This window comes from Toxorhynchites rutilus, chromosome 3 (assembly GCF_029784135.1).
Source record: "Toxorhynchites rutilus septentrionalis strain SRP chromosome 3, ASM2978413v1, whole genome shotgun sequence".
In the NCBI taxonomy this organism is placed as follows: domain Eukaryota; kingdom Metazoa; phylum Arthropoda; class Insecta; order Diptera; family Culicidae; genus Toxorhynchites; species Toxorhynchites rutilus.
Genome location: NC_073746.1, coordinates 218,410,141 through 218,424,310, shown reverse-complemented (window position 1 = coordinate 218,424,310; position 14,170 = coordinate 218,410,141). Strand labels below are relative to the sequence as shown.

The 14,170-nt window shown below is 41.1% G+C and overlaps 1 protein-coding gene across 8 annotated transcripts in view; it reads right to left on the bottom strand.

The window, feature by feature from the left end:
• LOC129775114 (lachesin-like) overlaps positions 1-14,170 on the bottom strand; it is a 277,293-nt gene that overhangs the window by 171,203 nt on the left and 91,920 nt on the right. For all 8 annotated transcript variants that reach the window (XM_055779393.1, XM_055779395.1, XM_055779394.1 and 5 more), the window contains one exon: positions 7,298-7,633. In XM_055779393.1, the coding sequence (XP_055635368.1) occupies positions 7,298-7,633 (336 nt within the window). The remainder of the gene's footprint in view (positions 1-7,297; positions 7,634-14,170) is intronic.

The window sequence follows — 14,170 nt, the reverse complement described above, 5'->3', positions numbered from 1 at the left end:
CAAACCGTTCAATCCGGTGGCAGAAAAGAAATGGGATTGGGAGAGAAGAGTAATTCTATTCAATCCGGTGCCCGAAAAGAAATGGGATTGAGAGAAATGAGCAAACCGTTCAATCCGGTGGCAGAAAAGAAATGGGATTGGGAGAAATGAGTAAACCGTTCAATCCGGTGGCAGAAAAGAAATGGGATTGAGAGAAATGTGCAAACCGTTCAATCCGGTGGCAGAAAAGAAATGAGATTGGGAGAAATGAGTAAACCGTTCAATCCGGGCAGAAAAGAAATGGGATTGAGAGAAATGAGCAAACCGTTCAATCCGGTGGCAGAAAAGAAATGGGATTGGGACAAATGAGTAAACCATTCAATCCGGTGGCAGAAAAGAAATGGGATTGAGAGAAATGAGCAAACCGTTCAATCCGGTGGCAGAAAAGAAATGAGATTGGGAGAAATGAGTAAACCGTTCAATCCGGTGGCAGAAAAGAAATGGTATTGAGAGAAATGAGCAAACCGTTCAATCCGGTGGCAGAAAAGAAATGGGATTGGGAGAGAAGAGTAATACTGTTCAATCCGGTGACCGAATAGAGATGAAATTGGGAGAAATGAGTAAACCGTTCAATCCGGTGGCAGAAAAGAAATGAGATTGGGTGAGAAGAGTAATACTGTTCAATCCGGTGCCAGAAAAGAAATGGGATTGAGAGAAATGAGCAAACCGTTCAATCCGGTGGCAGAAAAGAAATGGGATTGGGAGAGAAGAGTAATTCTGTTCAATCCGGTGCCAGAAAAGAAATGGGATTGAGAGAAATGAGCAAACCGTTCAATCCGGTGGCAGAAAAGAAATGAGATTGGGAGAAATGAGTAAACCGTTCAATCCGGTGGCAGAAAAGAAATGGGATTGAGAGAAATGAGCAAACCGTTCAATCCGGTGGCAGAAAAGAAATGGAATTGGGAGAAATGAGTAAACCGTTCAATCCGGTGGCAGAAAAGAAATGGGATTGAGAGAAATGAGCAAACCGTTCAATCCGGTGGCAGAAAAGAAATGAGATTGGGAGAAATGAGTAAACCGTTCAATCCGGTGCCAGAAAAGAAATGGGAATGAGAGAAATGAGCAAACCGTTCAATTCGGTGGCAGAAAATAAATGGGATTGGGAGAAAAGAGTAATACTGTTCAATTCGGTGACATAAAAGAAATGAGATTGGGAGATATGACAGTTCAACCGCTAAATCCGGTGGCAGAAAAGAAATGGGATTGGGAGAGAAGACCAGTAATATTCAATTCGGTGGCAGAGAAGAAATGAGATTGGGAGAGAAGAGTAATTCTGTTCAATCCAGTGACCGAATAGAGATGCAAACCGCAAACCGTTCAATTCGGTGGTAGAAAAGAAATGGGATTGGGAGAGAAGAGTAATACTGTTCAATCCGGTGACAGAAAAGAAATAAGATTGGGAGAAATGACCGTTCAACCGTTCAATCCGGTGGCAGAAAAGAAATGGGATTGGGAGAGAAGAGTAATACTGTTCAATCCGGTGGCAGAAAAGAAATAAGATTGGGAGAAATGAGTAAACCGTTCAATCCGGTGGCAGAAAAGAAATGAGATTGGGAGAGAAGAGTAATACTGTTCAATCCGGTGACAGAAAAGAAATGGGATCAGGAGAGATTAGTGAAATGTTCTATCCGATGGTAGAAAACAATGGGAGATGAACATACCGTTCAATCCGGTGCCAGAAAAGAAATGGGATTGAGAGAAATGAGCAAACCGTTCAATCCGGTGGCAGAAAAGAAATGGGATTGGGAGAGAAGAGTAATACTGTTCAATCCGATGACCGAATAGAGATGAAATTGGGAGAAATGAGTAAACCGTTCAATCCGGTGGCAGAAAAGAAATGGGATTGGGAGAGAAGAGTAATACTGTTCAATCCGGTGACAGAAAAGAAATGGGATTAGGAGAGATTAGCGAAATGCTCTATCCGATGGTAGAAAACAATGGGAGATGAACATACCGTTCAATCCGGTGCTAGAAAAGAAATGGGATTGAGAGAAATGAGCAAACCGTTCAATCCGGTGGCAGAAAAGAAATGGGATTGGGAGAGAAGAGTAATACTGTTCAATCCGGTGGCAGAAAAGAAATGGGATTGGGAGAAATGAGCAAACCGTTCAATCCGGTGGCAGAAATGAAATGAGATTGGGACAAATGAGTAAACCGTTCAATCCGGTGGCAGAAAAGAAATGAGATTGGGAGAGAAGAGTAATACTGTTCAATCCGGTGACAGAAAAGAAATGGGATTAGGAGAGATTAGCGAAATGCTCTATCCGATGGTAGAAAACAATGGGAGATGAACATACCGTTCAATCCGGTGCTAGGAAAGAAATGGGATTGAGAGAAATGAGCAAACCGTTCAATCCGGTGACAGAAAAGAAATGGGATTGGGAGAGAAGAGTAATACTGTTCAATCCGGTGGCAGAAAAGAAATGGGATTGGGAGAAATGAGCAAACCGTTCAATCCGGTGGCAGAAAAGAAATGAGATTGGGAGAAATGAGTAAACCGTTAAATCCGGTGGCAGAAAAGAAATGGAATTGAGAGAAATGAGCAAACCGTTCAATCCGGTGACGGAAAATAAATAGGGTTGAGAGAAATAAACAAAATGTTCAATCCGGTGGCAGAAAAGAAATGGGATTGGGATAGAAGAGCAATAACGTTCAATCCGGTGACAGAAAAGAAATGGGATTGAAAGAAATGAGCAAACCGTTCAATCCGGTGACAGAAAAGAAATGGGATTGAAAGAAATGAGCAAACCGTTCAATGCGGTGCCAGAAAAGAAATGGGATTGAGAGAAATGAGCAAACCGTTCAATCCGGTGGCAGAAAAGAAATGGGATAGGGAGAGAAGAGTATTATCCGTTCAATCCGGTGGCAGAAAATAAATGAGATTGGGAGACATGAGCAAACCGTTCAATCCGGTGGCAGAAAAGAAATGGGATTGAGAGAAATGAGCATACCGTTCAATCCGGTGGCAGAAAAAAAATGGGATTGGGAGAGAACACCAATAGTATTCAATTCGGTGGCAGAAAAGAAATGGGATTGGGAGAAAAGAGTAATACTGTTCAATTCGGTGACATAAAAGAAATGAGATTGGGAGATATGACAGTTCAACCGCTAAATCCGGTGGCCGAAAAGAAATGGGATTGGGAGAGAAGACCAGTAATATTCAATTCGGTGGCAGAGAAGAAATGGGATTGGGAGAGAAGAGTAATTCTGTTCAATGAGGTGACCGAATAGAGATGCAAACCGCAAACCGTTCAATTCGATGGTAGAAAAGAAATGGGATTGGGAGAGAAGAGTAATACTGTTCAATCCGGTGACAGAAAAGAAATAAGATTGGGAGAAATGACCGTTCAACCGTTCAATCCGGTGGCAGAAAAGAAATGGGATTGGGAGAGAAGAGTAATACTGTTCAATCCGGTGGCAGAAAAGAAATGAGATTGGGAGAAATGAGTAAACCGTTCAATCCGGTGGCAGAAAAGAAATGAGATTGGGAGAGAAGAGTAATAATGTTCAATCCGGTGACAGAAAAGAAATGGGATTAGGAGAGATTAGCGAAATGTTCTATCCGATGGTAGAAAACAATGGGAGATGAACATACCGTTCAATCCGGTGCCAGAAAAGAAATTGATTGAGATTGAGGATTGAGAGAAATGAGCAAACCGTTCAATCCGGTGGCAGAAAAGAAATGGGATTGGGAGAGAAGAGTAATACTGTTCAATCCGGTGACCGAATAGAGATGAAATTGGGAGAAATGAGTAAACCGTTCAATCCGGTGGCAGAAAAGAAATGGGATTGGGAGAGAAGAGTAATTCTGTTCAATCCGGTGACCGAATAGAGATGAAATTGGGAGAAATGAGTAAACCGTTCAATCCGGGGGCAGAAAAGAAATGAGATTGGGAGAGAAGAGTAATACTGTTCAATCCGGTGGCAGAAAAGAAATGAGATTGGGAGAAATGAGTAAACCTTTCAATCCGGTGGCAGAAAAGAAATGAGATTGGGAGAGAAGAGTAATACTGTTCAATCCGGTGACAGAAAAGAAATGGGATTAGGAGAGATTAGCGAAATGCTCTCTCCGATGGTAGAAAACAATGGGAGATGAACATACCGTTCAATCCGGTGCCAGAAAAGAAATGGGATTGAGAGAAATGAGCAAACCGTTCAATCCGGTGGCAGAAAAGAAATGGGATTGGGAGAGAAGAGTAATACTGTTCAATCCGGTGGCAGAAAAGAAATGAGATTGGGAGAAATGAGCAAACCGTTCAATCCGGTGGCAGAAAAGAAATGAGATTGGGAGAAATGAGTAAACCGTTAAATCCGGTGGCAGAAAAGAAATGGGATTTAGAGAAATGAGCAAACCGTTCAATCCGGTGACGGAAAATAAATAGGGTTGAGAGAAATAAACAAAAGTTCAATCTGGTGGCAGAAAACAAATGGGATTGAGAGAAATGAGCATACCGTTCAATCCGGTGGCAGAAAAGAAATGAGATTGGGAGAGAAGAGTAATACTGTTCAATCCGGTGACAGAAAAGAAATAAGATTGGGAGAAATGACCGTTCAACCGTTCAATCCGGTGGCAGAAAAGAAATGGGTTTGGGATAAATGAGCAAACCGTTCAATTCGGTGGCAGGAAAGAAATGGGATTAGGAGAGAACCAAACCGTTCAATCCGGCGACAGAAAAGAAACATACCATGAACAATTCAAATTGCCTTATTTCGCAAAGTATTGGGCTGACAACTAGCGCATTCAACTACAAAATATTCTCCAACTGAAGATTATTGTAGGAAATTTTCTCAATTTCACTTTAAAATCGTTTACCATTTGGAAATCGTGCGTAGATGAAAACGAGAAAAACCCCGTTTTTAGTGAGCCAAAACCGTTGACACGTCACGCTGGAATGGGTCAATATCCAGCGCAAATCAGTTCAGCTGCACTCGTTCGTTCTCTGACAGTTCTTTCCCAAACAGTTCACTCGCAAACAGTTCTTTCGGAATTAGTTCGCTCACAAACCACTCGCTCCAGGTCGGTGACGTCCAAATTGAAATGTCATTATTTGGAAATTATTTCGTTACATTTCTAGATTTTCATTTTACATCCATCTTCCTGTTGAAAATAAATCTTCGTTAAAAAAGTGTTGACAAAAGTTGACAAAAGTGCGTTCTACAGTATTGAAACATAGTGTAGTAACCGTTTTTGTATCTGCAATTTTCATCAGTCATTTTTCAATCAAATTATTCCGAAATGATTCTCCATCATATAGGTAAGTTTCATGGCCTGAATAACAACTTGAGAAACTGCTTATAAAACTCGGTGATATATGTAACAAACAAGTCAATTTCGCAGAGATATAGATGAAAGAAACTTTCCGAAGATTTCGTTCGTGTTAATATCTCCTCCGCATGGTTGGTCTGATTTTTCGCCATAATGCAGACATTATAGGCCGGGCAATATGTGGACTTCGCCACATATACGCAGGGCCCTTCCGAAAATAATGTCTCACCAGGTAGCGTAACTCACATGTCCTTCGAATGACTGCGGGTGTAATGGAAACGATTTATGGGCTGTTCTTCCGCGTTCGGTAACGGCGTGCGTAATCAAAAAGAGGCTATCCGGAGGCATGAATTTCTGTTTATTGTTTTCCCCGTGCTGCTGTTAATAACCCGATGTCTTGTAGCGGTTTATTATGTGGCATTCGATGGGACACGGAAGGCTGGCTCGAATTTAGTTAAGGTGGTCGTGATTTTATGTGTTTACAGGTGGATCATAAAAGTGAAACATTGGTATTTGGGGTTGAGTTGCACATGGGTAAGTATCATTTACTTCGAATGAATTGATTTCGCTCACTATATTGATATTATTCATATCATGATAAATTTCCCATTTCAATGGATTGTTCAACACTTAATTTGTGATTGAAAATATTTCAGTTAAATGAATAACCGTTAGTAGGTTGTAGAAATAGATATTCACTGCAGTCGACGTATGTTACCACCGATTCTACGTTATGGAACTATTTGTGAAAAGGGCCAATTTATAAAGTGTACCTGAGTGTGCACGATACATCTTACAATCTTTCAAAATAACGGTGAGTTACGATATATCAGAATTTCATAAAATAACAGGGTAATCGTGAAGATATCCCTTTGACTTCTGACTAGATATTTTTTCACAGGAATGCTCCAATAGATTAAACAACCGCGACCGTGTGATGCCAACCGACAATCAAGATTGAGGACACATGATCATTGTCCTGACCCATCTCGTACCATATCGTAACACCGTTTACGACAATGACTACTGACGATGGCATAAATGCGATTGCTGCTCTAGTAATTGCAATGAAATTATCATTTCTACGCTCGGGTTGTATATTGATGTTTAAACACAAATCTGTAAATCAACCCAGCTGGATAGAATCAGAGAACTTGTAGTTTACTTTTAGTACTTAAGTTCGATTTTTTCATTTTCAGGTCAGCAAGAAAAATGAGACAAAAAGAAATTCATCGCAAACTTCGATGAAATTTTAATTAACTATGCATTCACCGATAATCTGGAAATTAACTGGAGCACTCCACTCGAAACTCATTTCCAGGTGCATTTCATCCTGATTCTGTATGCATAACCCATTTGCAATTAAACGTACAACATTGAATCATTCCGTTCGCGCATTTTACCGCTGCTTCACAAAGATTCCGTATCAAACTTCGCCAACATCGATCGTAATCAAACTTCCAACCGTTATTCTCAGCTCTGGCCTCCTCCCATTTCCCATTCCCGTACTGGTTTTCGCCTGGACCAACACCAACATCCCTCCCCCTTCGCTGGATCGTTTGTTCTCCTAAAATTTATTCAATCCAATCAAGTTGAACCCACCACCGAACAAGGTCCCGGCAATGTTCCCACGCTGTGACGGAGAACAAATCGTAAACTTGCGCGGACCGAAACTTCTCGCGAATTTGTTCCAGCTAGTTGTGTTTTTCGCGTATTTCACGATACATCGACGCGAAATCAATTAACAATGGGTAGGTCTGAAATTTTAATTTGAATCCGCTGGTGCATAGTTGTGAAACAGTAGCACTAGGGCGGATTGAGCAGATTTCAGAGTTCGACGAGTATTTTTTTGTCTGATTCTCGAAACCGCCACAAATAGAGAAAATTTAGCCAACTTATTTGTGTTTCATTTTGGGTTTTATTTCATTTTGTTTGCTTAAATTAGAGTATTAGGAATAACTATTAAAAAAATGTATCTAAGGGTATACATACCTTGAACATCAATGCACCCAATTTGTTTTTTCATCGGGCTGGTGTTGATCTGGCACATATAGCAGCCACGGTCCGATTCGCGGAGCTGCCGGATTCGCAGACGCCAAGTTCGCATATCCTCGTGCACCACACTGATACGGGAATTGTGTGTAACGACGCGCCCTTGCAGAGCCAGCACCGTTTGGTCAGAAGCACGCAACCAGCCAACTTTAAAGTGGCCCAAATTTTTCACCGAACACGTCAACACCGCTTCACGTCCAGCCGGAAAGGTTACGTTCTGAATTACCCCTTCAAACTCGGGTTCCGGGTCGGCAGGCTGCTGCTGGGAACTTACTTCTGTAAATGAATAATAGGATAACAACTTTAATGAACTGAGAAATTAATGGTTTGGTTTTCATTTGTTGCAATTTTGTAAACTGTTTGAAACTTTGTATCACACAAAATTTTCAAAATGGTACATTATATCGAAGCATGAAAGACAACTCATAAATGTAGCTCAGATTACTTTATTTTGTTGATGATGTTATCAGAGCACTTCTCAAGTTTTTCTACAATACGCAAAACAAATCATACTGGATGTTAAGAGATCAGACTTACTCTTAAACGTACCTAACCAGAACATCGGCACCATTCAAAGCAGATTCGTTGGGTACGTTCAAGATTAACTGATGCCGAAAGGATTTTCTCAGCATTTTGGTTCTAAGTACAAAAGTGAATGTCAGCTAACAGTTTGGACAAACGATTTTTTATCTTTTAGGATCTCAAACTATGCGTATTCTTCATCATTTAGATTCAGTTGGTTAATTTAATACGCAGTGTTCTTCAGCCTTTCTTGCAATACGGATAATGGTAAATTGTTCCAGGCGGAATTTTTCAGGACTAGACGGCCCGCTTGTGCAATCCAGAACATCGTGAATTAACCCCATCTCGTACGATCTAATTTTCAAAAGAGCAGACCAAATGCAAACGCTTCGATGGGTCACGCATCGAGTAATTTCACTGCTCTACTGAGCGTCTCAGCACCTTGTGATATGCAAGCGCAGAACGAGAGAGACTCGATGTTGTACGTTTTGGCACAATCATTTCAAATCGAGTGAGACTCGATGTTGTACGTGAAAGGATTAAAAATTCAAGTGATTCCTAGTCATGGATATTTTGATTCGTCTTTTCGTTTTCCCACAAGAAAAATCTTTATGAAGTGAAGTCTTTTATTGAACTTTACGAACCATTTTCATTGAATACATATTGATATATTATTATACTAGCTGACCCAGCAAACTTCGTCCCACCCAAAATTTGGTTTTTGTTTTCAATACCTCCAAACATTTACGTTTTCTTACTAAGTGCAAGTTCATGAGTCCAATCGCAGAACTTTTCATTGATTGATCTTGTAATCGACCCCGTTAAATTTACCTTTTACTAAAAAATTCCTAGTACTTCTACCAAAACTCATCGTTGTTATATCAAATTATTTTCAGACACAATTCTCGTCCAAGATTTTTCAACCACTTGCAAATAACAAGTTTCTCCGTTACATGGAATAAATGTTTGATACAGAAAATACGATAGAATAATGATAGACCCCACCCCTCTTCTCCCCTTAGAGAGGGGGAGGAGTGTCTATTCACTATAGAAACGTTTCGTGCCCACTAAAATCTTCACATGCCAAATTGGGCTCCATTTGCTTGATTAGTTTTCGAGTAATGCAGAAATTTGTTTTTCATTTGTATGACAGCCCAACCTAAGAGAGGGAGGAGGAGTGTGGAACCACCATAGGAACATTTATTGCATCCTAAAACCTCCACATGCCAAATTTGGATTCGTTTCATTTGTATGGGAGACTCTCTTAGAGAGAGGGGAGGAGTGTTGAACCGCCTTAGAAATATTTCCTCCCCGTAAAACCTCCAGATGCCAACTTCAGTTCCGTTTGCTTGATTAGTTCTTGAATTAAGCGGAAATGTATGCTTCATTTGTATGACAGCCCCCCTTCCCCCTCAGAGAGACGGGAGGAGTGCCTATTCGCCATAGAAACGTTTTGTATTCCCTAAAACATTCGCATGCTTAATTTGGTATTTTCTAGGAGAGGGAGAAGGAGTATCTTACCACCGTAAAAACATTTATTGCACCCTAAAACCTTCACATCCCAAATTTGGTTTCGTTTGCTCGATTAATTCTTGATTAATGCAGAAATTTGTGTTTCATTTGTATGGCTGCTCCCTCCCCTAGGAGAGGGAGAAGGAGTATCTTACCACCGTAAAAACATTTATTGCACACTAAAACCTCCACATGCCAAATTTGGTTTCATTTGCTTGAATAATTCTCGAGTAATGCAGAAATTTGTGTTTCATTTGTATGGCAGCCCCCCCTTAGAGAGAGGTGAGAGGTCTCAAACTATCAAGAAAACCTTCCCCGGCCCCAAAAACCCCTTCATACCAATTTTCATGTCGATCGGTTCAGTAGTTTCCGAGTCCGTAAGAATCAGACAGACAGACAAACAGACAGACAGACGGCGGTTTGGGACCGTCTCCTCGTTAGATGATGATTTTTCCCCCGTACGTCATTACGGAAAAATAAATTCATAATAAAAATTGCCGGCGACGTTAATACGTAAGTAGGGTAACACGGGGTGAGTTGGACATACGGGGTGATTTGGACCACCCCTTTATCTCAAAAAGTACGGCTCAACTTGGATTTTCCATAATGTCATTTTCTTTTGTTATTGAACTGTATGTAAGTAACGTAAAAAACTTTGGTAAAATTCGACAGGGCGAAGGAAACGGTAGCATGAACACAACAAGCACTCTGATTGTCAAAAAATGTGAGTTTTCCGATCGTGGTTTTGAAGTTTTTCCCGCTGATTAAACCAACTTTTCGTGTATTGTGCAGTAAAGTTCTGTTCGCCTACTGAAGAGGAACATTTTGATGTAGCGAAACTGTAAGTTTGATAACAATAAATGAAATTAATTGCATTTTAATTTTTGCATGTTGTGTGGGGTGACATGGACACGCTTCTGTGGGGTGAATTGGTCCTACAGGTTTGAGGCTTTTCTTTGATCTAATTGATTCCAGATGTCACGGAATTACACAAAGAGGATGGGCAGACAACGTAGGAAGAAGAAAAAGCTTGAAAGAGCAACTCAGGCCATCAAGAACGGATTTTCTTTGACCAACAACGAAAGTATGTGAAAATGCTCGAACTACAGTGGAAATATTCATGCAGAATTCGAGATGGTGTCAATCTAATTTTACTGGTCTGGAATCTGGCCAAGACACCTGGAATCGATCCTAAAACACTGTTACTGATTGTAACATTATCCCAAAATACTTCACATAAGCATAAGTATTAGGCTGTCAAAAAAGTCCTGCGGTATTTCCGCGAGGTGTCGTTGTAAGCGCGTAGTTCTAGTTGTATTCATTGTATCGAGTCATACTATAGCTTGTTGGAAAGGTATAATACGCTATAACATAGTCCTTGACAGTATTTCGTTTGGTTAAGTCGTTCGTGAGTTATAGTGTCGCAAATATGGAGCAAAATAATGAGAAAATCCGACATATTTTACAGTACTACTATGACAAAGGCAAAAATGCATCTCAAGCTGCCAATAAATTTTGTGCAGTTTATGGACCCGATACAGTTTCCATTTCCACCGCACAACGATGGTTTCAACGTTTTCGTTCTGATGTAGAGGTCGTCGAAGATGCGCCACGCTCCGGAAGGCCTGTCGTCGAAAATTGCGACAAAATCGCTGAATTAGCCGAGAAAGACCGGTATAGTAGCAGCCGTAGCATCGGCCAAGAGCTGGGGATAAGTCATCAAACCGTTATTAATCATTTGAAGAAGCTTGGATTCACAAAGAAGCTCGATGTATGGGTGCCACACACGTTGACGCAAAAAAACATCTTTGACCGTATCGACGCATGTGAATCGCTGCTGAATCGCAACAAAATCGACCCGTTTCTGAAGCGGATGGTGACTGGCGATGAAAAGTGGGTCACTTACGACAACGTGAAGCGCAAACGGTCGTGGTCGAAGCACGCTGAAGCGGCTCAGACGGTGGCCAAGCCCTCATTAACGACCAGGAAGGTTCTGCTGTGTGTTTGGTGGGATTGTCAAGGAATAATCTATTATGAGCTGCTTCCCTATGGCCGAACCCTCAATTCGGACCTGTACTGCCAACAACTAGACCGCTTGAAGGTATCACTCATGAAGAAGAGGCCATCTTTGATAAACAGAGGCCGCATTTTTTTTTATATAAAAAATATATATTTTTATTAAGGCTCATATTATATCATAGCGTTAGCCTCACGGGGCCGGGAGTTCAATACTTTGACAATTTTTCTTATTATCTATGTTAGTAATATGTAACCGATTACTCGCGGTTGGCTCGAGGTTAGTATTACAAGTGTTTTCGTAATTCGGATGTTGCTGTTTCCAATGCTCTGTACGTGTGCCCGACACGGGATACTTCCTATTGGGATGCAGCTGACCCTTAATCAGCAACGCCCCCCTAGTCTGTACCTCATATCTAGCATGGTGCGTCTTTCTCGACTCGAGGAATCCAGGATAGAATGGTCACTAACCGGCGCAATCATCAGTTCATGTAGAGTTGTCATGAGCGGTACAACCTTTGGCTCTTGTTGAATCATCAGTGGACTGCACAACCTTTGGCCCGTGTATCTGTAAAGAGTGTGTGTATGTATTGCCGCGACTAAGTAAAAGTTTATCGATCGGATAGGAGGGATATAAAACGGGGACACAACGAAGGAAACATCATTAAACGTTGACATCGGCGTTCCTGAGGAACAGGTATAGATGAAGCAGAAGATCAGGATCACGGCTACCTAAGATATCCCGGACGGGGATCTCCGATTGTCTACCTTGTGCTCTCAGTGCTCTAGAGAGCTGAGAGCGAGCAGTATGGAACCGGATACACGACCAGACAACATGCTCGATGTCGTGGTAGCCATCGCCACAATCACAAAGATTGTTTGCTGCGAGCCCAATGCGATAGAGATGCGCGTTTAGGTTGTAGTGATTGGACATAAGCCGAGATATCACGCGAATGAAATCACGACCTACATTCAATCCCTTGAACCATGCACTCGTCGAGACCTTAGGGATAATCGTGTGTAACCAACGACCGAACTCATCTCCACTTCACATGCGCTGCCAACTTACGGGCGTGTACTGACGAGGAATGTGGAAAAATTCATTATAAGCAATTTGCCTTTCAAAAAGTGTGCCTTCTAAAGCGCCCACCTTAGCTAGCGAGTCCGCTTTCTCATTCCCCGGAATCGAGTAATGAGAGGGAACCCATGCTAAGGTAATCTTGAATAATTTTTCGACCAAAATACTCAATAGTTGTCTTATTCTAGTTAGGAAATAAGATGAGCGTTTATCAACCTTCATTGAACGGATTGCCTCTATTGAGCTGAGACTGTCTGAAAAAATAAAATAGTGGTCGATGGGCAATGTTTCAATGATCCCCAGTGCGTAGTATATCGCACCCAGTTCAGCGACATACACGGAACAAGGATCTTTGAGTTTGAAAGAGGCACTGGAATTTTCATTGAAGATGCCGAAGCCAGTGGACCCGTTTATGTATGAACCGTCAGTAAAGAACATTTTATCAGATCTAACTTTCCCATATTCTGCCGAAAATATCGGCGGAATATAATCGGAGCGTAGATGATCTGGGATTCCATGGATTTTTTGTCGCATGGACAGATCAAAAATGACAGAGGAATTGCAAAAGTATGGGAAGCAAACTTGGTTGGAGATGCCTGGTGAAGCCAACGCCAGGCCACACACTTCTTTGGTGACGCGCCAGAAGCTCCGGGAGCTCGGATGGGAGGTTCTTTTGCATCCGCCGTATAGTCCGGACCTTGCACCAAGTGACTACCACCTGTTTTTGTCCATGGCGAACGAGCTAGGTAGTCAGAAGTTAGCCACAAAAGAGGCCTGTGAAAATTGGCTATCCGAGTTTTTTGCCAATAAGGAAGCGACCTTCTATAACAGGGGTATTATGAAGTTGGCATCTCGTTGGGAACAAGTCATCGAACAAAACGGCGCATATTTGACTTAAAATAGATGATTGTAACTAATTTTATGAACAAATGAAAATTCAAAAAAAAATACCGCAGGACTTTTTTGACATCCTAATATGTTTTTTTCGATGAAACACACACTGGACCAAATCACCCCACAGACGGTCCAAATCACCCCGCATCAAATTTTAATGTCCAAAAATCTTTTTTTATTTTTTATTTTATGATATATTTGGTAGTTTAAAGCTTGATATAATGATTAAACATTATTTATTGAAAGAAAACATGTGTAGCTCAATATACAATGTGACATTTTTGGTTTAGACCGCATTGGTTTGGAAATATTAGGCGATTTGCTTAGGTGGTCCGAATTCCCCCCTTTTCCCCTACTAGTTTTTGTAGTAAGTAAATCTAAATATAAAGTAAGCAAGTAAATATAATATTTTCTAGTAAATAAATGAGTTTTTCTTCACATTTCATGATTTTTCTCTATAATGAATAATTCCAATGGTACAGATTTTTTGAAGAAAAAGTACAGATAAGTAAGATTTTTTCCCTTTTGGTATCGATTAAAATGTGGCAACACTGATCAGGAGAAACCCGCGCGCGGGTTTCATGCCTAAACTGAGGTTACAATAAATCACTCAGCAAAGAGAAACCATGCGCTTTCCCTTTCACCAGCGAATATATAAAGAGCCAGTGTGCGCTTGTTGGGAGAAATCTTGGTGTGAGTGTGTCAAACTCTCTTTACTCTTGAGAATTCAAATGTACGAAAACCTGTGTCCCGCACTGAAGCGCTTGTTTCAACTTTATTGTTGTGTTTAG